The sequence below is a fragment of the Mustela erminea genome, chromosome 14, assembly GCF_009829155.1.
Source record: "Mustela erminea isolate mMusErm1 chromosome 14, mMusErm1.Pri, whole genome shotgun sequence".
Lineage (NCBI taxonomy): Eukaryota > Metazoa > Chordata > Mammalia > Carnivora > Mustelidae > Mustela > Mustela erminea.
In genome coordinates, this window is record NC_045627.1 from 84138096 (window position 1) to 84165760 (window position 27665).

The window sequence follows — 27665 nt, forward strand, 5'->3', positions numbered from 1 at the left end:
GCGCGGGGCGGCGGCGGGGGCGCCATGGCGGCGCCGGGTGGCGGGCCCTGAGCGCCGCGGCGGGCGCGCACCATGAACTCGTGGGACGCGGGCCTGGCGGGGCTGCTGGTGGGCACGATGGGCGTCTCGCTGCTGTCCAACGCGCTGGTGCTGCTGTGCCTGCTGCACAGCGCCGACATCCGCCGCCAGGCGCCGGCGCTCTTCACCCTCAACCTCACGTGCGGCAACCTGCTGTGCACCGTGCTCAACATGCCGCTCACGCTGGCCGGCGTCGTGGCGCAGCGGCAGCCCGCAGGGGACCGCCTGTGCCGCCTGGCCGCCTTCCTCGACACCTTCCTGGCCACCAACTCCATGCTCAGCATGGCGGCGCTCAGCATCGACCGCTGGGTGGCCGTGGTCTTCCCGCTGAGCTACCGCGCCAAGATGCGCCTCCGCGACGCCGCGCTCATGGTGGCCTACACGTGGCTGCACGCGCTCGCCTTCCCCGCCGCCGCGCTCGCCCTGTCCTGGCTCGGCTTCCACCAGCTGTACGCGTCGTGCACGCTGTGCAGCCGGCGGCCGGACGAGCGCCTGCGCTTCGCCGTCTTCACGGGCGCCTTCCACGCGCTCAGCTTCCTGCTGTCCTTTGTCGTGCTCTGCTGCACGTACCTCAAGGTGCTCAAGGTGGCTCGCTTCCACTGCAAGCGCATCGACGTGATCACCATGCAGACGCTCGTGCTGCTCGTGGACATCCACCCCAGGTGAGGGGGCGCAGGGGCAGGGGCGCAGGGGGAGGGCCGCGGCGGGAAGGGCTCTTGGTGGGGGGGAGGGCTCTTGGTGGGGGGGAGGGCTCTTGGTGGGGGGGAGGGGGTCCTTGTGTCCTCCCCCCACCCCATGACCCCCAGCGTGCAGCCTCAGGCAGGCCCCTTTGCCCCGGAGTTTCCGTTCTTTTCTTTGGAAAACTCAGGTTGCGGGGAGGGACCAGGGCAGCCTGTCTCGGTCTCGAGGCAGGTGCTTAGAAAACCACAAAGCAGGGCCACCAAAAACGTGGGTGACACAGTATGTACGTGTTTTGAAGTCTCCCGGTACAAAGAGTCAGAACTTTGTTGGATGGATGTTTCTTTGAGATGTTTGTGGATTTCACTGTTAACAGCCCCGCCGGAAGGCAGGGATCTGTGTTCACTGTTTGAGCTCGTTAAGAGGTTCTAATCAGGCCCTGAGACTGTGGTTTAGATGCTGGGGGAGCCCCTCAAAAGCTCTCCAGATGGGAGCGTGCTGCTCTTCTGGGTCTTCCCTTCCTCTGGTGTCTGGTGCTGCCTCTGTCTCCAGATTCTCTGTGTGTGTGCGCGTGTGTGAGTCCTCCGGCTGTACCTTCCTGTGTGGATCCTTAAAGGAGCATCTGAAGGGCTCTGAGGGAACTGGAGGGGGCTCCTCCTGCTCTTGCAAACAGCACTGTCCCGTGTCTCCCAGACTTGGAGACCAGAGACCTCTGCAGAGGGAGAGTGCCACCCATAAGGCTCCTGGGAAAAACCTGTCCACACCGCCTTCCCCCTCAACTGGCCACTGTCTCAGAAAGTCAGGTCGGGCCACGGGGGCAGTTCAGGGGCAGCTACCCGTTAGGAAGTCCTGCCATCCCTTGGAGCATCTCAGGGAAGGAAGGAGAAAACTCTTAGCTGGGGTGTCCTGAGCTCACTTGGCTTCCCTTATGAGAATAGGACCCCAAGGAAGGGAACAGCCGGTGATGTTTCTGAGGACTTTGCTGTTTTATATCTCTTCATCCCCCGGGAAGGGCAGGCTTCCCTTCTGTCACCCAGGACCCTAAATCGGGGGCTTTGGCTTCCAGATGGCGCAGAAAGTGAGGTAGACAGAGCGCTCCTAAGGGGGGCAGCTGGGGGCAGTGAGGGAGCTGGGTCTTTGGGGTATGAATGCCCCTCCCCGAAGGAGATGCAAGCTCCTGGCTGAGGGGGGCAGACTGCAGGCGTCCGTCGGAGCAAGGGCTCCTTCAATGTGAGCTGTTTCTGCCCACGAGCAATAGAAAGAAGAGCCTTAAACTCCATTGCGTCTGCACAGGCAAGGGCGTGCATGTGCGTGGGCGTTGTTTCGCCTCAGGATGGCCCTTCCTCCTTCCCGGCTGGGCCAAAGCTTCCAGCCACAGAGTCTTCCCAATGGAATCTCGCGCAGTATTCACACTCGAATGACCGAGAGCACAAAGACCACAGGGCCTGTGAATCCGTGCCTGTGAATGTGTGAGACATACGCACACAGTTGCACATGCTCGTGTGTAAACTGCATGTCTAACAGACCAGTGGCCGCACGTGCGCCTGTTACCGGTGACATGCGTGCACACTGACCACAGTGACCTGGGCTGACTCACGGCACGTGTCGTGGTTCAGTGTCGCTCCGGGAAATCTCCCACAGCCACAGTTGCAGAGCTCGTCCCCTTGCCCTCTCCCGGGGCGGGAGGACCTCACTCCGGAAGGTGCATCCCTAGGACGTGACTGGGGCTGTTTCAGAAGCTGAGGGAGTGCTGTTGAACAACCGACACTAGAACGACTCCTATCCCGGGCCCTCCCACCGTGAGTCTAAGCAGAGAAGGCGTTGAGCCAGGATAGGAATCCCTTCTTACTCAAACCAGTACAAATCCCATCTCTGCTGCCCTTCCAAGTTCCAGAACAGGAGGAGCCATGGCTCCTTTTTAGCCCCTTTGGGATATGGGCCCATCTCCACTCTTGCGAATCTGTCACTGACTCCAGGCCGGCATGCTCCTTCTATTCCCCTCTGGGCAAGCCTTGACCTCTTCGAAGGCCTGGGATGCTTTCTGGAGCCCTGACACCCAGTGCCATGGGGTCCTGCCGGGCCAAGGGATAGCACTAGTCTGCGCTGGGAAGAGGAAGGGCTTCTGGGGAAGAATGGCCCTCGGCCAGTTCAGACAGGCCCCACTGGCCAAGGGCCAGCCTGAGGTTATGGAATAGCAGGCAGATGGGACAGGACTGTCCCTTCAGTGAAGCCCACATGCCGTCAGTGTGGAAACGGGTCCCCAGAGTGAGAGTGTGGGAGACGGGCCGCACAGGAGGGCTCCAGCTTCCTCCCAGCTGATCTACAGCTTCTTTCCTGGCTGCTCCAAACTCTTCCTCTGCACAGAGAAACCACAGAGCCAGCTCTGTCTGACGGAGAAGGGCTGCCCCTCGAACACTCAAGCTCTAGGCACGAAGGTTCCGGAAAGATCAGCCAAGCCTCCTGGGCGGGTTTGGTGCTGACATCCAGGGGCCCCTGGGGATGAGCAGAAGCCAGGCTTCCTTATGTGGACAGCCGGGGCAGCGGGGGGAGTCTTGGCTCCCTGGAAGTTTTCGTTGACAGCCACCACACTATGGCCTCCTGGGACTTAATTAGGAGGGACCCGTTTTGAGTTCCCTGAGGCCCAGGGTGACGTTTGTCAGAAAGCTCCCTGCTGGGGCCTGCTCTTCCCACAGAGTGTTTAACGCTGTGAGTGGCAGGCTGGACTGCTTTGTTGCGACGCTGCCAAAAGACCCTGTGTTTTCAGTTTAGTCTGTCCTGAGAGACGTTCCCCACTCCTGTCTTCCTGTGGTGGTTTTTCAAGTTGTGACATTCGTAAAGCAATTAGGAATTCCTGATATTTATTACCCACCTGGCCCTCCGACCGCTCAGCTTGCTCGGTTCTATTTTCCCAAACCACAGCTCTGGACGAGTGATCGAGTGATGGCAGGTCCTCTCCCCACCGTTGCCAGAGACGTGGGCTTTCACCCGAAGCGGGACCTAAGGGGGGTGCCGGGGCTCCGACGTGGCATCCCTGCTCCCCCAGTCCAGCTGAGGGTCACTGCTCGCCTGGATTGGGTCAGGGGCTTCCCCACGGGACGGTGAAGTACACTCATCCCTGTGATGGCCGTCTGCAGAGTGCTGGCTAAAGGGCCATCCCTGGAGGGCGTCCAAGCTTTGGTGTAGGAGTTGGAAGGACCCACGAGATACACTCACTGTGCCCTTGGTTCTACAGGTGAGGAAATTGGGAGACCCAGGGAAGGAGGCCAAGGTCATTTGCCTAATTTAAGAGATCCAGGATGTGGCTTGAGCCAAAACTTGTGCCCAGTTCTGCCCCTGAGATTTCTAGACGGGACAAAAGTGCAAATAGAGGCTCACAAACCATTTATATAAATATTTAGAAGTTCTAAATTAAGCTTACAAACTGTTAAATGAAATATGTTCTATCCTCCTACCTTGACAAGCATACATTTATAACACTCTGCAAGGCTGGGTTCAAATTTAGAATTCTCGGGCTCCTTGGAGTTCAGCCTCGTCCGTGGTGGGGAGAGCTGAGCCGGCTCCAAGCACACAGCCCCTGCCTCTGCTCTCCACCCCGGCTCTCCCCAGCACCCCAAGGAGCCTCCACCCCTCAGGTTCCAAGCCAAGTACACCTGTGGCATTGTCACCCCCAGGAGGATGGGCCTGGGGAGGACGCCTGCTCACGTCCTGGAAGCAGGATCACGGCATCTGGGCAGGGAATTCAGTGTTCCGGATACTTGGAGCTTGATCTGGAATGGATCGTGTGGGCTCTGGGTGGGCACATGAAGTCTTCATTTCATGGAGAGGGACGTAGTCCCCTCACTGTTCAGGACCCAGGACAGGGTCCCCTCTTGTGAGATCTGAGGACACGACTTTTCACACTAGCATCCTGACCCCAGACTCAAGGTCTGCTTTACCATCCGTCAGCCTGTTCCCTTGCCTTTTGTTTTGTTATTTTAAAAGACAGAAAACAATCTGGATTACCCTGGGAGTACTTGGAGCATGCGCTCAAGACCGATTGCGGTCATCTGGGGACCATTCAGGGCCCAGACCATTGTGCTGGGCACGGCAGTGTCTGGGACTAGATGGTTTTGGCTGTGATTGCCTCATTTACTCACTTCAGATATTTCTGGCCTTCTCTGTTCATTCTGCCATTTATTGGTGTCCACTGGGGAACATCTCTTTGGCCCCACATGTCATGGTGCTGGAAAGCCCATCTCTTTATCACAAGGAAGCTGTGTCCTGTGGCAGTTCTCGGGAAGCCACAGGCCGATGCATCAGCTTGTACTCTGGGAGGACGTTGCTGGCCAGGAAATTGGGGGACCCTCACCCCTGCTCTCCAGAGTCAGCCTATAAGCCTGAGGACTCCAGCTGCTACCCCTGTGCAATATCTGGAGAATGCCTCTGTGCAGTTGGACGCAGCTTGCTTTTCTCTGTGGTCCTAGGAAGGGCAGTGGGATTTGGGGGAAACACCCCAGATCCTGGAGCCAGGAGTCCTGGTTCTGTCCTAAGCTCACTGTGGGACCCTGGAGGCAGCACAAACGTGGCTGTCCCCCTGTGTCCTCATCTGCAAATAAATAAAACAGCAACTCCCAGGGCTATAAGACTTCAAGGAGCTCCGTTTTGCAAAGCTATGGTGGGGAAAAAATGAGAGCAAGTGGAGGGTGGTTTTATTCTGTTGTTCTGGGTTCAGGCAAGCTGCTCTCATACCGTGCTTCACAATAATGATAAGCAAGAAGGTTGCACGGCTGCGTTGGCCTCCTCCTGCCATCCCCCCTGGCCTTACCTGGAAATCCGGGGAGCTCTGGGCGGGGAAGACGCCCTCCTCTTGCAGGAGTTCAGGGAAGCATCCATGTGCTTCCTGACCAGGAGCGCCAGACCGGCACTCAGTAACTGGGGGCTAGCTCCGCCAGCATCTCACTCTCGGGAGAGCCGTGAGTTCCTCTCTTCTCGGAGCCTCATTTTCTCCATCTGTGAGCTGGGCTAGGTGGATGAGGGGGTTTCCCGTACTGTGCATGACTATGTGAGGTCTAGGCAGTGTGTCTCAGAAAAGAGGAATGACTAGACCCATGTGGATGTGACCCAGACATGGCATCCACCTTGGACACCTGTGGTAGGCCAGGGGCCATTGAGACAATTTCCACTGGGTTGCTGGAGGCCAGAGAGTGTCACGGGGTTAGCACTGGAGTCAGGAGTCAGCTCAGACCTCCTCTGGCACGGCCTCTGGTTGCAGCTCTTTCTGTCTCTCTGTCTGTCTCTCCTACATGCACAGGGCAGAAAGAAAACTTTTGTGGTGGGTGGGAATCCTGTGGTTTTGGAGTTCCAGAGGATGCTGGAACAGCCGAATAGATAATAATTATGGTTACTGAAGCTTTACTGAGTCACACACTGTCCTAGGTACTTTTTGGATGTTAATCTCAATAAGACCCTAGGAGGTAGGTACTCTGAGATGAGGAGGCTGATGAACAGAGAGGTTGGGTAACTTGCCTAAGACCACACAGCAATTAAGTGGTGAAGCCTGGATTGGAACCCAGACACCGTGCTCTGGGGCCACATGCTTTCTACCACACTATTCACAAGAAAGGACTCCAGGTTAGTGGAAGCTTTCACAGCCTTTCTTTGTCCGGTCACTCAAGAACTCTAAGGCTCACTTAAAAAAAAAAAAAAAATCTGTTTCAGAACAGGTTTCTCCCATCATCTCTTTTTGAGGGGGTCACTTTAAAAAAATGATTGAGACTTAATTTTCTGAGACTTTTTTTAAGGGTTCATCACTTCACACCACATAGAGTGATCAGGTGTTTTCTGGATGTCAGATGTTGAGGTCTGAACCACAGGCCCCCACAGAAACAACGTATCTGCGGAGTGCTAGTGATGTGATGTTTTCTGCTGGACAAAGCTTTGCAAGAACAGAGAGAATTATTTCCCAGAGGTTTTGACAGTGTCCAGTGGTGACGTTGGTCCTTCTAGCCTGGACAGTGTCCAATTTTCTTCCTTTGAGGTCACTGCAATATGTTTGTTTACCTTTCCAAAGACCTCCAAAGCTTTTACCAATATCTGTTTTTAAGTGTTCCTCGTGTCATTAAGGAAGGACTATTGGGTGCCCCAGGTATAGGGGAGACAACTGGGTCCTCAGCCCCTCAGCAGTGAGTATAGTCCCTCTTGGGGGTGCCAGAGGGAGCTTCTCACTCCTCAAGAGCTTGCTAGCTGTTGAGTCATTTCTGTGCCTGCTAAATGGTAGCTCTAATTACAGCTATCATGAAATTCCCCTTGGATAAATGAGGAACCAGATTCAGAGAGGTTTAGTGACTTCCCCGGGGCCACACAGCAATGAGGGCAGAGCTGGGACTAGGACATCTCTCTCAGAGCTCTTTCATTCACTGGGGTTATTCTGAAGCATCTGAGAAAGGGACAATATCGTCAAGGTCACAGATGGGAGGAAGGCCTGCCCCAGTGCCGACATCAGTGGTGGTGCTCATGTTTTAGGGGATGCCTAGAATTTTTTTTTTTAGAATTTTTAGGGGATGCCTAGAATGCTGTACGCCTTCATGGGTGAGTGCACATGATGGCCCAGCTCGTGTCCCAAATCTCCAGCAATTCTCAAGTCAATTGCATGAATGTTTGGGGAAATAGTTCAATATTAAGACAAAAGTGCCGGTGTTATGGGGAAGATACCAAACCCACTGCATGCTAGGGTGACCATTGTCCTGGTTTGTCGAGTACAGACGGGTCTCTCCGAGGACGCAGGACTTCGGGTTTTAAAACCAAGACAGTCTCAGGCAGACCAAGATGAATCAGTTTCCTCAAGGCACCCAGACCTCCTGGGTGGGGCCCTGTGCCTTCTCTCCACACCCACCCATATTGTGCACATGTTAGAAGAGCCAGAGGACGTTGGTAGAAGACTCTGCAGAGACCCAAGTATAATGGGGAGCCACAAGATTAAGACTGAGTCTTGCTGGATGACCTCAGCTGAAGTCCCCCAGTCCTCCTGCCCCAGCGGCTGTATTCTTCAGGTTTTCTGGATAAAATGATGCCCTGCTGCCTCCCACGGGGTTGGTGTAGACGTCCACCAGTTGGAAGAGGAGCTCAAGCCTCCAGAGTCAGATGGCCTGGGTTCATATCCTGCCATCACCTGGGAAGACCCACTGTCCTCGTTTGCTCTGGGTGGAGGGGGTTTCCATGCAAAGCATCCAGGATGCAAGACTTTCCATGCTAAAATCAGGACAGTCCTGGTTCCCCAGGGCAAGTTGGTCATCTTATCACCACTACTCACCAGCTGTGTGATCTTGAGCAAGTTACTTAACCCCTCTGTGCCCCATCTGCTTATCTGAAAAAAAAGAAAAAAAGATAATAATTGTATCAGTCCTCAGTGTATGGAGACGTTGTGAGCATCAGATAACCAATGCACATGAACCTCCATCAAGGCATCTAAAATGGGATGTGGACTGTTATTATGATTAGTTATTAGAAATTAATTAGTAACGTGATTTAATAGTAATACTTCTTCAGCCACTGTGAAGCCTATTTGTACCAAACCAAACTCCAGTTCCCAACTCTACATTCCAAGGCAGGGGCTAAAGTCCTACAAGAATTTCAGGGGCCTTCTGTCCAGTCTAACGTGGCATTGTCCTTCTGAGATTGGAAATACGGTGATGGAGAGTTTCAATCCAGTGTTAAAACGATGGTCCTTGTGGAAGGAAGGGGGAGGTCGCACTGGCATTCATGCTGCTTGTGGTCCTGCCTTAAGTACTTCCCTCTGCTCCTTGCTTCCCCTGTACAAACTGGCTTAATGCTGGAGCAGGGGCTCTACAGCCAGGGCCTAATTCAGCCAGATTATCTCTACTTCCTGGGCAGCTCTGTCTGCGGTCTTCCTCCTTGTTCATTTTTGGAGTGATGTGATTTATTTAAAAAATCAACAGTAGTCTTTGGACTCCGGGAAACAAACTGAGGGTTTCAGAGGGGAGGAGTGGGGGGAGGGGTGGGGGGAGGGGTCGGCCCGGTGACAGGTGTTGAGGAGGGCACGGGTTGCGTGGAGCTCTGGGTGTTATACGCAGACAATGAATCATGGAACATGGCATCAAAGACGAATGACGTGCTGTGGGATGACTAACAAAACATAATAAAAAAAATTTTTTTCCGAGGGGGGACATTTAAAAAATTAAATTATATTAAATAAATACAAATAAATACAAATGCAAATAAACAGTAGATAAGGTGTCTGGGTGGCCTTGTCTGTTAAGCGTCCGCCTTCAGACTTCTCCCTGTGACCCCCTAAGGCAGCGTCCCTAGCTCCAGGCAGGTCATATCTCAGAGTGCTGGGATTGAGTCCCGCATCGGGCTCCCTGCTCAGGGGGGAGCCTGCTTCTCCCTCTCCCTCTGCTGCTCCCCTTGCTTATGCTCTCTCACTCTCTCTGTCAAATAAATAAATAAAATCTTTAAAAAAATAAAAATAAAATAAATAGTAGAAACGCCTGCTCACGTGGAATCCCATGGAATAGAACTGGACTGGCCTTTGGGCTTTCTGATGGCGATAACGGACAGCTCGTTGGTGCTCATGAACTACTCTGTGGCTACAGGAAATGGGTTGCACAGACCACTTCTCTCAGTTGACATGAGATGTCTGTTCTCGGACATCCCTGGAGCCGGTGGAGTCAGGAACAGGGTGTGGTTAGAAGCTTAGGCAGCAAGCTCCTGATTCCATCCTCAGAGCTGTGTCCCCAACTTCCCAGAGTCTTAGTATCTTAGCTTCACTGAGCTTGGTCCCTGAAGGAAATAAGTGACTTCTCCCTGTGACCCCCTAAGGTAGTGTCTATAACTCCAGGCAGGGCTGAGGCTTTGGGACAGAAGACCCAGGACTGAAAGCATGGAGGAAAGGAAGGGTCCAGGTCAGCCTGGATATAAAGGACCAGATTTGAGAAACCCAGACAAGGGTTCCAGTCCTGTCTCCATTTATCAGCTGAGCAAACCTGAACTCATAATCTTCACTGTAAAACAGGGCCAGTAAAACCCACGAGGCAGGTCAAACACACCTGAATATCAGTAAATATCAGTAAAGACAAGAGTGAGAGAAACTACTCAGAGAACGTAGACTCTGGCGCTGGCTTACGGCAGGTGATCAGTGAATTTCACAAGTAGTCATAATGAGAATTGATATTTCCTTGCACTTGGGCATCATGTTAATTGCTTTATGTGTTTTATGCATTGAAGGCATTTCATGTGTCTGTGTGCTTTTTGCATTTAATTGTCCAAAGAGCCCTTGATGGCATTTTATTACAATGCACATTTCATAGATGATGACCCTGAGGCTTAGCGATGTCATGCATGTGTCCAAGGTCATGACGTGTCCAAGGTCACACACCTATGGCCGGGACTTGACCTCAGGTCTCTCTGGTCCCTCCCTGAGCCCCGGCACTCAAGGCCCTGCCTGTGTCCATTAATAACAAGTCCTCTTCCCCTCTCTCATGCGCAGTGTGCGGGAGCGCTGTCTGGAGGAGCAGAAAAGGAGGCGGCAGCGTGCCACCAAGAAGATCAGCACCTTCATAGGGACCTTCCTCGTATGCTTCGCACCCTACGTGATCACCAGGTAAGCCTGACCGGCGGGACTGGGACTTTGGGCAACAAAGCAGGGCCCGTGTGACCTGGAGCAGTCACCGGCCTCTCTGTCGGACACATGTTTCCAGAGGGTGGTGCATTGGAGGTGACAGTGAGCGTGACAGGTTTGGTGGGAAGGAGGGCACAGGCTTTTTCGTTTCAGCCTTCAGAACCAGAAGGGATGGGAAAGAATCTCCCCTTGATTCCCAGACCACGCCATCTAACCCTGTAGCCCCAAGAGCCCCGAAAGGAAAGGAAAGGAAAGGAAAGGGGAGAATGGACAGAGGAAGACATCTTGGCTCGGTTGGATTCCTGCCTTCCCCTGAACACAGTGCGGCCCCGCCCCCCAGGCATCTTCCACCTGGACACCCAGGTCAACAGCAGACAGCACATGGGGTGGGGAGCACGGTCCAAGCACAGCTGGAGGGACCTGCTTATCTAGGCACTCTGGGGACCTCCCACAGCGCAGGCACTGTGAGCGGGCCCCCTGCGCTCCCGCCCACCACCTCCCTCCCCAGCCCCGTGCTCCGAGGCGCAGCTTGCTGGCCACAGGGCCCTGCATTCCAAAAGCCAGGCTGCTCTAGGTGCCGGATTTCTCTCTTGTGCTTTAACCAGACAGAAAAGTATCATCCCATCAGTCTTACACACTGGAGGGGAAGAAAAACCACAACCCTGTTTCCAGAATGGCTTCACTATTTGGGAAGTTGATAATAAAAAGGGACTTTGATGTTTTATTAGGAAGGGGATGTTGAGCCTGGGATGTAGGATATGCATAGGGTGTGCAAGTGTGCGGTGCATGTGTGTGTGTGAGAGAGAGAGAGTGAAAGCAGACATAGCCCAGCATCCCAGCATCCCAGCATCCCACAGCATCTGCAGCTGGCGGGGGGAAGGGACCCCCAGCCCCCTGTCCCCTCCGGTGAGCTTGCATGCTCTGGGAGGAGGAGCCCACTGTAGCCAGAGCTCCCTGTTCCTCCCATTCATCCTTACCCTGAGCTGACATCTGTTTCCTGTAGTTCCACCTGCTCTCTTTGGCCCAGGAGAACATCTGTCCCCTCCCGCTAGGGGCCCTGCTTCCCCATGGCATCCCCATCTTTGCTCCTCTTGGAGTGTCTTCTACTGTCTCTTCACAGCGGCTTCCTCTGGGGGAAATCTCACTTTGCGTGTAGGACCTGGGACGGTCTGCTGGTCTCTGGGTAGGTCTGAGATGGGCATAATAAAGCCGTTGGCTCCTCCTTCTCGAACTGTTGACTAGATCTCCCCACTACTGACGTTTTGCATGGGATCCCTTTTGTGGTCGGGCTACTCTGTGCATTGGAGCCTGTTAGCAGCCCTGTTTCTTCTACTTATGTCTCACCACTACTTCCCTCCTGCACCCCAGTGTTCACAGCTAGAAATGTCTTCAGACACTGCCCTGGGGATCAGCATCACCCCTGGGGAGAACACTTGGTCTAGATGTGCCACATCCAGGCAGGACGCTGAAGCTCACAGAGATCAGGTTTTCCAGGGGACACGAAGCCTAGGCCGAGGCAAGTCCAAGGGCTGTTCAAGGGCAGGGCCGCAGGGTGGTGACCAGCACGGGCTCTGGAACGTGCCCATGTCGGTTCAAACCACAGCAACACTTCTTCCTGCTGTGTGACCCTGGGCCAGTGATGCCACCTCTCTGAGCCTCCCGTCTCCTATCAAAATGAGCAGTGCCTGCCACTTAGGCTTGTTTTGAGGACTGAAAGGCTTTGAGCATGGAGATCATGGGCAGCACAGGCCTAGCATGGATGATGTCTGTGGTTGGCCCTCCCTCCCTCCTACTTGGACAGGCTGGTGTGTGCAGTGAGAGGAATAAATCCAGCGAGGACAGAGACAGTGGGTGGGGAGGGCAGGCAGACGGCTCTCCTCTTAGATCCCACCGGAAAGGGGACCTGTGGGTCTGATGATGGGAACTTGAACCCTCAGTGGAGAATAGGTAATGTGGCTCCAGATGTAAACTATTGGATTTTTCTCTGGCTTAATCTCATTTCCCAACAAAATTTTCCTTTTTTTTTTTTTTTTTCTGATTATAGCTTGGTTCCTCTAATGGTGCCCAGAAAATAATGTTTCAGTAAAATTGATGGTAGGTTCACAATGCAATATGTTCCTCCAAATGGATTTGATGCATTTGGGGTTTTTAAAAATACTCACCGAACTGCTCCTCTGTTAAGGGGACGAATGGCAACTTACTAGGGAGAAAAAGCTAAGCCCGACCAGCCTCATACGCACAAATACGGCTCTGGTGAGGACCCACCACCACTGCTCGCCCGGCTCCTGTCTTCACTTTCTTTTTGGGGGGAGCGGTGCTGGTGGTAAATTTTAATTTTTTTTTTAAATAAAATCAACAGACAGCATGCTATTAGTTTCAGGTGTATAATGTAGTGATTGAACAGCTCTATGCATTACTCAGGGCTCATGGAGACAAGTGAAGTCTCGGTCCCCTTTATTTCACCCATCCCCCACCCAGTGCTCCCGACTCGCGACCACCACTTTGTTCTCTGTATTTAAGAGTCTGGTTTTTGTTGTGGTGGTGGTTCTTTCTTTGTGTCTTCTTTTGTCTTGTTTCTTCAATTCCACATACGAGTGAAATCATATGGTATTTGTCTTCCCCTCACTGACTTGTTTCACTTAGCATTATACCCTCTGGCTCCAACCATGTTGTTGCTAATGATGAGATTTCATTCTGCTCAGTAATATTCCGCTGTGTGTGTGTGGAGAGAGAAACCACATCTGTATCCATTCATCATCCGTCAGTGGACCCTTGGGCTGCTTCCGTATCTCAGCATTATAAATAATGCTGCTATAAACAGAAGTGTTCATATAGCTTTCCAGATTAGTGTTTTCATTTTCTTTGGGATATATCCCCAGTAGTGCAATTACTGGATCACACAGTAATTCTAGTTTTAATTTTTTGAGGAACCTCCACACTGTTTTCCATACCGGCTGTACCAATGTGCATTCCCACTGATGGGGCACGAGGGGTCCCGTTACTCCACATCCTCGCTGGCACTCGTTACTTCCTGTGGTTTTAATTCTGGCTGTTCTGACTGGTATGGGGTGTTATCTCACTGGGGTTTTGATTTGTATTTCCCTGGTGATGAGTGATGTCGAGCATCTTCTGGTGTGTCTGTGGCCCATCTGTCCGTCTTCTTTGGAGAAATGCCTATTCAGGTCCTCTGCCCATCTTTCAATTGGACTATTTGTTCTTTTTGTGTTGAGTTGCATAAGTTCTTTACATATTTTGAAGATGAACCCCTTTTCGGATATGTCATTTACGAATATCTTCTCCCGTTCCGTAGGTTGCCTTGTCACTTTGTTGATGGTTTCCTTCGCTGTGCAGAAGCTTTTTACTTTGGTGTAGTTCCAATAGTTTAATTTTGCTTTTGTTTCCCTTGCCTGAGAAGATAGATCTAGAAAAGTGTTTTTACGGCTGATGTCAGAGGAATTACTGCCTATGTTTTCTTTTAGAAGTTTCATGGCTTCAGGTCTGACATTTAGGTCTGTAATCCATTTTGAGTTTATTTTTGTGGGCGGTGTAAAAAAGTGGTCCAGTTTCATTCTTTTGCATATGACCATCCAGTTTTCCCAACACCCTTTATTGAAGAGACTTTCCTTCTCTGACTGCCATCAGCCATCAGGCTCCTGTCTTGGGTTTCTTGTGTGAACAAAAGAACCATCCTAAGCAAACCTCACAAAATATGCAAACATACCCTCGTTTTATTTCAGCACACATGTCTCCATTACCGTCTGTGCAAAGCATGAAAAAGACCCTGCAGACGAGGCCTGGGTTGGTGAGGTCCTGCAGGAGACCCAGTCTGCGGGGACACTGACCTCATAGATATGGCCCTCGCACCCAGACAGAACATTGTGTCATGTCATCCGATAGGGACAGGGTCCAGTGGTTCTGAGGCAGGAGCGAGCTCTCCTGCCTGAAGCTTTCTGGACCAGCCTTGTGAAGTGGGTTTGACTATGCCAGAGGGACGATCCAAGCAGAAGGGACAGCATGAGCCAGATTTAGAGCCCTGTGTGGGGTTCACCAATCGTGGGTTTATTTAGAGCCCTTGAACATGGCCTGTCTGATTTGAAACGCACTGTAGGTATAAAATGCACATTGGGTTTCTGTGGCTTAGCATGACTATATGTGTGTGTGTGTATACACACACACACACACACACACACTTTTTAAATTTTATTTCTTTTTTAAAAAGATTTTATTTATTTATTTGAGAGAGAAAGTGTGAGAGAGAGAATGAGCATGAGAAGTGGGAGGGTCAGAGGGAGAAGCAGACTCCCTGCTGAGCAGGGAGTCTGATATGGGACTCGATCCCCGGACTCCAGGGTCATGACCTGAGCTGAAGGCAGTCGCTTAACCAGCTGAACCACCAAGGCATCCCTCACACACACTTTTTATATTGATTCCATAGGGAATGGTGATATCTTGGATTAAATAAACTATACGATTAAAATTAATTTCACCTGCGTCATGCTACACCTGTGGCTTCCCTGTTCTTCCTATTGAACAGTGCTGATCTGTAGTCAGAGAGGTCTGGGGTATGAGGTGTGCTGATGCCCTTCCTCCCAGCACCCTCTTGCCCTTGACCTCTAGCTGCTCATATCATCTGTCCTTCACTCCCCTGGGACCCCTGTTCCTGCTGAGTTGTAAGAGTGATGAGGGCTCTCCGCCTCACTTCTTTCCCTGTCCAGTGTCCTGCTCGATGTCAGAGTTTACCGGGGAGCGCACATGGAGTGGCCAACTCACTGTCTGCCTCCCCCACGTCAGGTGCACCAGGCGGGGGCTCTTGGACAGCCTGAATGGGGGAACAGAGGCGGTGCCCCAACAAGGGCGGCAAGGAAGGAAGTTTGTGGCTGACACCTAGTTAGTGAAATTAGACCGAAATTAGACTGAAATTAGACCCCTCTTGGCACCACCTGCTCCGTCCACACCCCTCCTGCGACTGGGGGAGAAGAGATGCTGATGAGGTGCACCGTGCTTGGTGATGGGTGGCCCCAGGCCCACCCCAGGGAGATGGGAGTTCTGTGGGCTCCGGCCATGTGCTGGGCAGGGCCCCGGGTCCCAGCAGAACCACACTTCCACGACTGGGGCGTCCACACCGCCAGATGGGGTGGGGTGGGGCAGGATTTGCTCTCACACTCACCTCCAGAGACCCTGCCGCCACCTCTCCTGTCCTGCTTAGAGTCCCGGCCGGGCACCTCCCACCGAGTGCGTCAGCCCATCGGGTACGCCAGGCGCGGCGCTCGGCTCGGGCCATTGCCACCAACCTGGAAGGCAGGTCGCGTCTGGGGTGACTGATTCTCCTGCTCTCCTCGACTTGGTTTCCACGTGCACCCTCTGGCTCCCACCTCAGAAAAAGCTAAGGACAGACCCCGCTCTGGAAGCATAGCTGAGGATTTGACCTCTTGCGGGAAGTGACTCTTACGGAGAACCTGGAGCCCTGAGATGGAAGCGGAAGGTTCTTTCTTGGGTGTCTCATCCAGGGAGCGCGAGTTGGCCCAAGCCGAAGCCACAGCCAGGGTCCGGCTGAGCGCCTGTTGGGAGGTACTGAGCAGCCAGGCCGGGAGCAGGGGTGAAGGGCTCCCCTGCCTGAGGGGAGCAGGCACAGGCTGTGTGGTTTTCACGTCCTGATTGGCTGCTATTGGCCATCTTGGCTTTGGATTAGCTCTGCTTGGAAAGCTCAAATCCCCAAACCCTAGCCAGACCCCACCCGGGACCAGTTAAATGAGCCGCCCAGGCGGGACACCTGGCATTGGTGGTTTTAAAATCTCCCAGGGGATTCGAGTCCTGAGTGGTCTTGAGAACTACAGCTCCAGACACACACACACACACACACACACACACACACACACACACTTCACTTCACTTCACTGATGAAGAAACAAGCCTGGCTTGTAGGGGCCGTTGAGTTGCCTACAGTCTCGCACTGAGTCCGTGGGAGCTGAGCTTCCAACCTCAGCGGGCTGTCTGTCCCAGAACACTGAGGTGGACACTGAGGCTCAGACAGGCTCTAGCCTCGTCTCGGAACACTCCAGGGGTCCTTGCAGAGGCCGCCTCCTTCCTGCTTTCTCACTCACGTCTGCGGCTGTGGCATTCAAGTGTCTGGCGTGCAGACGTGGCTCCCTGACTCCCTTCCCCAAGACTCTCTTACCCACGGGGGTAGATCACCTCGTCAAATGACCATGTTGCACTGGGATTCTGCAGAGAAACAGACAAGCAGGACAGATACATAGGTCTATAGATAGAGAGAGTAGAGAGAGCATGGGAAGTCCCCCAGTCTGTCCTCTGGAAGCTGGAAACTCTGGAAAGCCTGTGTGGGACTCAGCTTGAATCCAAAGGCCCAGTCACCTGGGAGAGCAGAAGGTTTAAGTCATGGCCCAAGGGCTGGAGAAGCTGAGATGAAATGTCCCACCAGGGAGGCAAGAACTCTGGTGCTGTTAGAGGCCTCAGCGGATTGGCTGGCGCCCACCCAGCTGGGGAGGGCAAATCTGCTTCACTGAGTCCACTGATTCAAAGGCTGAGCACATTTGGAAACACCCCCACAGATTTACCCAGAATGTTTAATCTAGGCTCCTGTGGCCAGTGAAGCTGACACGTGACCTTAACCATCACACAGGTACTCCTGGGCTCAGGCCAGCCAGCTGCCCCTCAGCAGACCTTGTGGAGAGCCACCCTGCCCTGGGATAGGCAGAAACCCTGGGAAAAGGGCAGGGGTGGGCCCTGGAGAGTTCCAGAGCCCACAGTGAAGGATGTCGCCTTCTTGGTCACACAATATAGGTTCTCCTGGGGGCAGTAGGCATCTGTGTCTTTCCAACCTTGGTTGATGATGGTTAAGTGAATTGAGCTCAGCAACCATCTGGGCCCTAAAGAAGCAACCAGAATATGAGACAGGTGTGCCCCGTGCCAGGGGTGAGGTTCCTGAGGCTTGGAGGGCTCCCAGCTTCACCAGGGTGACCATCAGGAGGCAGCATGTTGGGCAGAGGTTGGCCCGTGGGAGCCAGGAGTTACGTTCTGGCACCGGGTTGCCTGGACCTGACATAGTTGTGCTTTCTGGGCACTTTCATGTTATCCTCCCGGACCCTGCCGTGCTCTCAAGGGGTGGGCTGGGCAAGCCGTGGCCGCTGCACTCTGCAGACGGGGGAACTAAGGCACAGAGAGGGAAGGAATTGCAAAGGTCAGTTGGCTCACAAGGCACAGGGAGTGGGGCACCTTAGCCCAGCCTCGGACAGCCACGGAGCAGGCCCGGGGACGCTCCGGGTGCAGCACCAGCTCCTTGTTCCCTGCCTCGGTCCCGTGTGCGGCAGTGACGGTCAAGACCACCACAGCAGCAACGGGAAAGCGCTGTGGAATTCAGAGACAAAAAGCTAAGAAGCAGCTCCGGCCCCGAAACGATCCTGTGGAGCCCCGCCTCTGTGCCTGGACAGCGCCACGAGGATGCCTACGTGACATCCTCGTTTCGAGATGTGGACACTGAGGCTCAGACAGGCTCTAGCCTCGTCCCATCCAGTCATTGGCCCAGCCAGGGCTCGAGCTCGGATCTGCCTGGAACCAAAGCCCATGCACGCCCCCCCCCCCCCGCCCCGCGCTGCACTGCTCTGCTTCTCCCCTGAGAGCACAGGGGTTCCCGCTCTCCTCCCGGAAGGAAGTGGGTGCTGTGACCCACTCAGAACCAGAAAGCTCCTGTTTGGGGGATGACCGGGAACCAGCTGTCCAGGTGTCACTTAAACCCATCACTGAGCTGCCAGCTGGGAAGCTAATCTTTGCCCCCACTCTGCAGCGGCTGAGTATCCACTTGGCCTGTTTTGCCGCTTGCTCCCATTCCAGCCTTATAAACAGGAGCACGTGCAAGGGGCCGTGCCACGGTGAACGCTGGGAGCTGGCAGAACTGGAACGTTGGAGAACGGGCTTCTGCTGTGACCTCTGCCTCATTTTTGAGTTGAGCAGGAAGATCTGGCTGGCTGGGAGAGGGGTCCCCAACTCTTCCTATCTGCCTGATAACTTTCTTAGATTGGGAAAGCATCATTCTTGGGTCAAGAACCATTCAGGTCTTCAGATAGATCCTCTAGCTCCTCTTAGAGAACACGAAGTCTTGATAACTGCACCTGTCACCTATCACTGGACGCCTGTAATGCACCTAGGAGTTACCAGTACACACCGATCGCATCTAGTACAGCTCTCCTGCAAGGTAAGTGCAGAGCTTCAGAGGGGAGATGAGTTACCTAAGGTCACAGCAGTAACAACTGGCAGAATTAAGGGTTAAGGGTCAGTGTCAAGCCTGTTGGCCATAATTTAACCTTGCAGCCTTGCTGTATCTCCAAAGCCTAAGAACCAGGCAACTGGAAATATAGACATGCCTATCTACAGGGTGGAGGCCCAGCCTACTCCCTGTGCCCAAGCATCTCAGTGTGAACCCCGACATAGTACCCTGATGCCTATGGATAAAGGCAGGTAGAAGTAGTAGGTTTTTGTGGGATCATCTCTGACTACTTGGCTGATAGCAGCTTGGGTAGACTTGGAGTAGGGTCCAGTGGCCATCAGCTCTGGCAGCTGGAGCCATCAGTAGAATTGGTTGGCAAGTGCGGACTATGCAGCAAATACTTTTCAGAAAGATGGTTCCACTGACGGTCCCAACCAAGGAGCCACTTGTGCTGCACCATGGGGCATGTCAGAGGACCCTGGAAAACATTCAGAAATCTCTACCTTCACTCTTACTGGGAGTCATTACCTTCTATCACATTCACACTGGCTCCCATGTTAAAGCCCTCATGGGTCACATTTGACTTTTTCCAAGTATTTGAGCAGGGTCTGAAGATCCACACAGATTCTCATCCAAAAGCGCTAATTAAATTTTTCTGAGTTAAAATTCACATGTCTAGAAGCATGTGTAAGGCCATTATCTCTGCAGCGACATATGCTTCCGAATAATTACGGTTGTACCAAATCACCGGAGTGTGGCTTGGAAGCGCTAGTGGGTCTGACAGCACCATTGTTGTGGCTTTTCAAAGTCATGGAATTATGTAGATGGCAGAGGGGTTTAATATGCAGGAAGTTGTCCGGCGTTAGTATTTTAATAAAATGCCTTCCATTCTAATGTCTCATGAAAAGATAAAGTGTCAGCTTATGACTTACAGGTCTTCAAATACATGCATTCTCCAGAAGTCTTGGAAAGACATCAGGCTGTCTTCCCAAAGATTGTTCTGTGGCCCACGTTGCCTTGGGTGTACTGTGTGAGTGTGTGTGTGTGTGTGTGTGTGTGTGTGTGTGTGGTGTGTACATGCGTGCGTGTGCATGGCAGCGGGGGGAGGAGAGGTGAAGGTCTTTGTACCCTGGAACCGGGCCGAGGAGCTGGGACGGGCATCCTGGTGCCAGGCAGGCTCATGGTCGCCAGTGCCCATGTCCCCGGCTTCCGATCCTGGATTTTCCAGGCCGTGTGGCCGTGGCACATCACCACACCGTGGTGTCTCCTCTGTACAGGGCCTCTATCAGGGGGCTGAAACAATGTTTGTGAAGCTGCCATCAAAGCCTTGAGCCCCGGGGGACCTGAAAGGGGAACTGGGTCTACAGCCGCTGCTCTTACTGGTCCTGTCCTCACCCCAGAATTTAGTTTCCTTCAAGATTCCCACTGTTGAGCAGAATGGAGACACGGGTCTCCCTCTCCCTGGAGTTTCAGAGAACGTCTTGCAGTTCTGGCAAAGGTACCCCATCCTCCCTCCGGGGACCAGGACCGCCAGGCTGCGGGGTGAGGGTGAGACCTAGGGGTGAAGGGTGAGGGGGTGGGGGCTTCCCGGCCTCATCCGCCCTCTGCGGTGACAGTCAGCACAGGGACCTGCCAGTGACCCTGATCTGAGGGCTTCCTGCCGAGAGAGAGGAGCGTGGCTCCCCCCGCCGCAGCAAATACAGGGCACAGGGACGCAGAGGTGGGCCAGGCCCCTCGGACGGGTGGAGTGACATGCAGGGAGGGCATCTGCGGGCATCTCATGTGTGTCACCCTGGGGAACGAGAATCTGTTTCTGGGCTCTCTCCCTATCTGTGAGCAGACCCCAGCCAGCAGCATTTCACGGCTCCCCCCACGCTGGCAGTGTTTTGATCCACACCCCCCCCCCCCGCCCCGGGTACTTGCAGGGCCTGCCTGAAGGACCTGCTGCAGAAGCATCTGGAATGCGGGAAAGCAGGCTCCTGCCCCTTTTCCCCCTCTCTCCAGGCTGCCCTGCGGACCCAGAGTGCAGGCTCTCACTGCAGGGTGTTTGAGCAGGGAGCTGTGTCAGGGCGGTCGGGGGCAGGGGCAGGCCTGTGTGTGTTGTGAGCGCAGAAGCATAAATGCTTTCCCCGGAGTAGAGCCCGCTGGCAGAGGTTTTCCTGGTTCGTATCCCAGGCAGTAAATACATGGAGAGTCACTTTGGTGCCTGATGGAAGTCAGGGATGGGGGGCAGGGAGCTCTGCTTTTCAGAGGTCCAAGACGACTCAGTGCCCAGTGCTGCAGCTTCAAACCCTGGGCTCTGTCCGGCTCGCTGCACACAGGGCTGTAGGAACGGGGCGGGGACTTGGTGCTCTGCTGTGTTGTTACGGCCACAGACAACTGGCCCTGCCTAACCCACCCCTGCCTCCCTAGCGGCTTCCTCACTGGGTGTGTGTTAGTGCCCCAGAGCCGTCGGAGCCAGCTACCGCTAACTGAGCGCCTGAAGCCACAGAGGTGTATTGACTCCATTCCAGAGGCTGCAAGTCCAAGATCGAGGTGATGGCAAGGTTGACTCCTTCTGAAGCCGGGGATGGGGGAGAATTTGTTCCAGGGCTCTCCCCTGGCTTCTGGGGTCTGCTGTCAACCTTCGGCATTCCTTGGCTTATGGAAGCATCCCCCAGTCTCTGCCTTTGGCTCTGCCTGGCCTTCTCTATGCGTGCATCTGTGGCCAAATTTACCCCTTTGATAGGGACACTGGTCATGTTGGGTTGGGGCCACCCATCTCCAGGCTGAGTCCATCCTAACTGATGACATTTGTAACAACCTTACTTCCAAGTAAGATCACAATCTGAGGTCCTGGGGGTTAGGACTTCCACACATGAATTTCAGGGAGACTGTTCAACCCACAGCAGGTGACACACCAAAGGGAAACAAAGTACCACATTCTGAACACCTACGCCCAAGAATCCCTAAACTCGGGGCACTTGGGTCAGCCTTCCGGGGCAGGAGCAAGGAGTTCATTTGTCCACCATGTGCTTTTCCCTTTCAGTAAAGAGGAAAGAGGCACAGCATGGCAGGAACCTTTCAGCACGCAGTGACTTTGGCCACGCGGAGAGTAAGACTGATCAGAACAGGAGCTCCCCTTTCCCAGAGGGGAAGGCGCTCGGGGGCCTGAGCAGAGCTAGACCTGGCGTAAGAGGAGCTGGAGGTTCCCTCTTACAGGGTCATCTGCAAGGGGCCATGTGGTATCCCTGCCCAGATCTAGAATGAGAAAGAAGCAGTTGCGGCAATGTGGACATCCCAGTGCCTTCTCGGTCCCCTTGAGCTGGGAGAGCTAGGTCGGCGCAAAGCCAGTCGCGACAGGTGCACAGCGTGGAGCAGGGGTCCATGCGCTCAGGAGGTGCCGGAAGTGGGTCTGCCAGCCACATCTGAGCACACAAGGGGGCGGCGCCCCAGCAGCCCCCACAGAGCAGCGTCCAGGCTTGTGCTGACCCAGAGTCTGTCTTTGCCTGAGGCCCTGCTGGAGGCCACACACCGGCTTTTCAGAGCAGGAGTCCTCGTGTGTACTGTGGCTGGCGGCCGGTGCCAAAGTCCCCAGGCAGCACGAGACTGTGGAGAAGGGCTTCTCAGGCTGGGAGACATGGAGAACTAATCTTGTCTCATCTGCGGTGTGGGATCTGAGCCCCGGCATTCGGGCTGCAGTTGGTGGAACCTGGTTTCTGTGGAGGAGCCGCCAGCTCGCTGAGCCTGGAAATGGGAATGACACCGGCTCTCCAGGAGAATTGTTCATCAAGTAATTTGCCCAAAGGAGACATGCAACTAACCGGGAATTATTACTGAACCTGGCAGAGAATTGAGACTTTACATTAAATCTCTGAGAAGCAAACAAAATAGATTTTATCTATTAATTATCTAGTGGTAAAATTTTACATTGTCCCGAATCATTGTATTCTGTGACATCTACAGAACCTGAAAATAGTAATGTTCATTTTGCCGGATGGTTTAATGATATTTGGCTCTTTAATAAGTCCTCTTGGGAAGGCCAAGAATGCTAAGACTGAATTTAGCGACACGGAGGAGAGCAAACATTTTGGTAAAGCCATTTGGCATCACATAGCAACAACGTGCTGGCGTTCAGCTCTTTCATTGTTATTACTAGGTGTGAATTCTAAATTCAGGGTTTTTGTCCCCTTAAAGTCATCACTTCCCAAAATAGGTTTCTTAAAAGTACAGCTTTCCCAGATGCTAACAGCTCCATTCCCCTTTTCGGGCTAATGAGGACATGAGCAGAAATGAGGCCACATTTTCCCACGAGGTCAGAGGGCAAGGGTAGCCGGTGTTTCTGGAAATAGGAAGCCAAATAGGGGGGTTCATTGAGGGTCTGTTCAAAAAAGGGGCATTGTGGGAGCCCTGGGTGACTCAGTCGGTTTGCATCTACCTTCAGCTCAGGTCGTGATCCCGGGGTCCTGGGATCGAGTCCTGCTTCAGGCTCCCCGCTCAGCAGGGAGTCTGCTTTTCCCTCTGCCTGCTGCTCCCCCTGTTTGTGCGTGCACTCTCTCTCTCTTTCTCTCTGTGGCAAATAAATAAAATCTTTTTTAAAAGGTGGGGGTCGTTATGACAATGGAGGCTTGAACTCTACCACCTTTCCCTTCCTTCCCTTCATGAGCTTGTCCTCACCACATTGGCCCAAAGAACGCCAGGGAAGGCACTCCGGTTGGCCGCACAGAGTAATGGCCCAAGCTCAGTCTCTTCTGGGGACTCCCCTGGGCAGCCCCCCACCGTGAGAACCATGGCTGCCTGGCTGCCTGCCGTCGCACACACACCTCTGCCCCAGCGGGGGGTGGGGGGGGACAGGGGCCAGACAGGGGAGCGAGCAGGTGCCAGACCTTCCTCTCTGACTTCCTGCTGGGTGACCCTAGGCGACCCCTTCTCTTCTCTGGGCCTCAGTTTCCTCATTTGGCAGTGGGCAGGGAGAGGGTAACTTGGGATCTCCAAGCCATGGCCTTTTCTACCTTATATCCATGCTGGATAAGGTCCAAATAGGGCCACTGGTGCTGGAGACACTTGAGAGTAAGTGGCTTGATCTGGATAGGGTTGAGGGATTCCATTTACACAGAGGAAGGCTTTCACTTCCTCACAACCTGGTACTAGGACCCCTGAGTGGAGTTGTCTGATGGGCACCAGGAGACTTCCAGAAAAAGGCCCCTTTGAGACATGGGCTGTATCTCCCCTGTATCATGAGGTCACTTGAGGGGACCCTGACTATGGCCGTGGCCCAGGACCACCAGAATCAAAACCCTGGGAAGAGGCCTTTGTCACCTGTGGATTCTTCCTGATGTAGGACGTACGCTGAGCTTTGCAGAACGGTTGCAAAGTTACTCTCAGCCCTCCGTTCCAGGCAATCTTCTTAGGAGGGCAGAGCTGGATTTGAAGCAAAGCACCAGTGTCTTCTAGTTGAAGAGGTGACCTTATTCGGCTGCCTCCTTTTCCATAGCAAACCAACAGGCCCAAGAAGGGGAAATGACTTGCCCAGGGTCCCCTAGCAGGACAGGAGGAAAGTTGGAGCCGGGGCCAGGTCACTATTAGCCACTAGTCTATTACTTAGGTATGCCTGGGTTCCAGAGTCAGGCAGACTAGGGTTCAAATCCTGCCTTTACAGTTTACGGGCTGTGTGACCTTAGGCAAATTCCTTAACCTCCTTGTCCATCTATTGCCTTACACGGAGCTAGTCACCTCTCCCCGGGGCCCACAGAGTCACATGTGTACAGTGCGCTGTTACTCCAGAGCTGGAATGAACTCAGAGCCCGTGGAGGCCCACCGCCCCTTCCTGTTGCTGCCGTAAGTTGCCGTGGAGGAGGCAACTACAGCAGAGAGCCTGAGGCTTGGCCAAGAGGCTGTGCTCTCGGTAACGGGCTCCCGTGTCTCCGCAGGCTGGTGGAGCTGTCTTCCTCGGTGCCCATCGGCTCCCACTGGGGGGTGCTGTCCAAGTGCTTGGCCTACAGCAAGGCCGCGTCGGACCCCTTCGTGTACTCCTTACTGCGACACCAGTACCGCAAAAGCTGCAAAGAGATCCTGAACAGGATCCTCCACAGACGCTCCCTCCACTCCTCGGGCCTCACGGGCGACTCCCACAGCCAGAACATTCTGCCAGTCTCCGAGTGAAGGACGCCGCTCTTGCTGGAGACAGAGGAATGAGACAGTTGGTGAGAAGCGGGAAGGGAGGGCTCGGGGTCCTGGGCTGACTCCTCCAGCTGCCACCCCCCTGGCCGGCCCAGCGATGCCTGCTCCCTGGTTCCTCAAGGGCAGAGGTTGGACCGTCCCTGTTTTGCACCAAAGGATGACCATGGTTACTCGCTCTGGGCTTTCCTTTCAGAGGAGCTCCTTTGAGCTCCTGGACTCAACCAGAGACTCCCCAGGAGTGACGCCAAGTCTGGTCACGATCAAGGACACGCAGCGCTGGTGGCAGGTGGGGAAGCATGGCGTCCACCTGCTCCCTAACCACTGGGCGTTGGGCTCCACGCTGAAGAGTGGTGGTGGTCTCCATGGGACGTGAGTCATGCTGAACGTGAGGTTGGCAGCGGCCTTTTGGCCTTACCTCCAGCATGGCTGCTCTTCTCCACGTGGTCGTGGTGGTGGCTTTAACCCAAATCTCATCCAGCTGGTAGTCACCAAATTGTGCTCAGCTGGGACTCGGGACCCTGAGTCCCAGGGGAAAATGTTGAACGACTTGCTGCTGCCCCAATGTGGCCGAGCCGTGGTCTTAGAAATGGTTCTGTTGGGTTGAACTCTGGTCCCCCATGTGTCCACAAGAGCTAACATTTGTGTGTGTAGACAATCTTAGCCTGAAAATGGTTTAAACAGGCAGTCACCTTCTTCTGATTCACCCGTCCTAACCGCTGGAGCCAAGGAGAGGCAGGAGGAAGGAGGCTGCCTGGTGCCCCCACCCCTGGTTGTGACCTGAATTTGCAGGAGGCCCTTCACCTCCTCCAGCCCGTCCTGTGAGAGGCCCCTACAAGAACTGACCCGAGCAGGGGTTCGATGGGTTTGATATTGGTTGTAAGGCCCTGGGCTCCATGATCCCAGTGGCTACACATCTGGTCTCTGTGAGTCTATCAGCAGAAAGTGGAGGCTGTTCCAGGTGATCAAGAATGTGCCCTGTGCTAGTGAAGGGAGGGTGACATTTTTATGGAAAATGATCGCTTCGATATCTCTGCCAAACCATTAGCAGCTCCATCTTGATTTACGGAAAGCCAAGGTGAGTGGGCCGTGCTCTCTGCCCATCTGTCTTTGTTTATCATTTCAGATAATATGTGAATGCCAAGAGGGTTATTTCTCTGTCCTCTGTTCTGATGCCTCTGGGGTAGAAAGGACGGGGAGCCACAGACTCTGATGGCTCGTCTCTTCAGCTCTCTGTGTCCTAGCTTTGGAAGTACAGGGGGAGGACACTGTCTAGCACAGACCAAGTGGCAAGAGTCTAACATTTTTTACTGCCGAGAGCCCCAGTATGGAAAGACAGAGAAGTGTTGTGCACATTTCCTTGAAAAGATGTTGTGGAACTTACCTTAGCTTCCCATTTAGAAAAGAGATAGCTGAGCCCAGCCTAGTCTTGCCTACTCCAGGTTTTCATGGGACAGACATGGCCTCCCAGGCCTTGGCGCCTGTCAGTTCTAGTTGGAGGTGTGCTCACACTGCCTGGAGGAGCCCGTGGGGCACATCCCTCCCCAGCTCCGTGTTGAGGGACATCACGTTGGTAGCTTGAAATCAGCCATGATGGGAATACTTATGCCAAGAAAATCAGCAAAATCTAAAACAAGGACTTCCGCCCTGAGAGCCGGTGGTCCAGCGTACCCCAGCACACCACTGCCCAGACATGACTTTGTGCTCTGATTCACAGCACATTCGTTTGAATCAAGTTTGAATCACAGCAGACATTTATTTTAGTGGAACTTTCCTAGTGACAAGCAGCTGTTCACGCCCACCCCACGGTCCCAACCCCAAAAGTACCAATGAGGTTGCAAACAAGAATGGAGCCAAGAAGGTAGGCACAATTGAATCCTACAATCTCCCTTTCAATGCAAATATTCTCCAAATTGGGCGACAGAGGAGTAGTGACCTAGTAGATGAGGCTAATAGACAGTCAAGTTCAAGCAACAACCTTGTTTTCATCCGAGTTGGGGAATGACTATGTCAAATTCTCTTTCTTCTTGTCCTGTGTATGCGACCTGTTATACTCCCAGAGGCAAATGGATCTCTTTCACCTCTTCCTGAGCTAAAAAACAAACAAACAAAAACCAAAAGATCTCTCACCCACAATACCACGAATCTTAGAAAGATACATATCATAATTTTTGCCAAGCTCCTAGGACTGCTAAAGTAAAAACACACACCATAAAACCAGTTGTGTTGGCATCATGTAGACAAAAGACCAAAGAAGTCAGCCGAGGGGGTGTTTTCACTATTGTCTAGACAGGCATTCAGAGTCAAGGAGAAGCAAGGAGAAAGCATTAGCGGTCAGCACCGACCAGCTCAGCTGTAATTACCTTTAGATGAGTGTTGGTGTTCATCGATACCCAGTCTATAAAATTCTCCCCTGGCTTCGTTATTCCCAGGTGAATTATCTACCTCATTTGCTAATTTAATTTATCAAACGCAACATGGGTTTCTCAGGTAAAACACTCAGAAACAGCGAGATCAGCGGGTCTGGGAACACTTACTTGACTTCAGTCTAGCATCAGGCTCGATGTGTAAGGCCCAGACTCTGGTGGACGCTGGATCAGGTGGGAAAGAGCTTCAGGAAGCTTGGAACTGAAGCCTGGCCTGGGTGAGGGGCGGGGTCTGATTCCTGCCCCTCCCCCCCCACCAGGGCTCTGTCTCTAGCCCTACACAAGCAGAAATATAGATTTAATTCCTGCCCTGGGAGGCTTTTTCAGTCACCCTGCAACTACTCTAGCTTTTTCTTGCACTTCCTCTAGAAGGAGAAGACACCAGAGCCCTAGGACCCTACCTGAGGGACCACCAGCTCAGGTGAGGGTCCTGGCATCTGGGGTTTGTGTGTCTCATGGTCAGCTGACCTCCGGGAGCGATGTCGCTAAG

General features: G+C 53.5%; 1 protein-coding gene across 1 annotated transcript; it reads left to right on the plus strand.

Moving 5' to 3' along the window:
- On the plus strand, window positions 1-27665 carry GPR26 (G protein-coupled receptor 26). The gene is made up of 3 exons (XM_032313345.1): window positions 1-740; window positions 10241-10354; window positions 24503-27665. The coding sequence occupies exons 1-3, from the start codon at window positions 73-75 to the stop codon at window positions 24732-24734; spliced, it is 1014 nt and encodes a 337-aa protein (XP_032169236.1). The 5' UTR covers window positions 1-72; the 3' UTR covers window positions 24735-27665.

Bases quoted from the DNA above. Each gene is read 5' to 3' on its own strand.
- GPR26 (XM_032313345.1), top strand. From the start codon at position 73: ATGAACTCGTGGGACGCGGGCCTGGCGGGGCTGCTGGTGGGCACGATG. The intron at 741-10,240 runs GTGAGGGGGCGC...TCTCATGCGCAG, and splicing joins CTCGTGGACATCCACCCCAG to TGTGCGGGAGCGCTGTCTGG. The intron at 10,355-24,502 runs GTAAGCCTGACC...GTGTCTCCGCAG, and splicing joins GCACCCTACGTGATCACCAG to GCTGGTGGAGCTGTCTTCCT.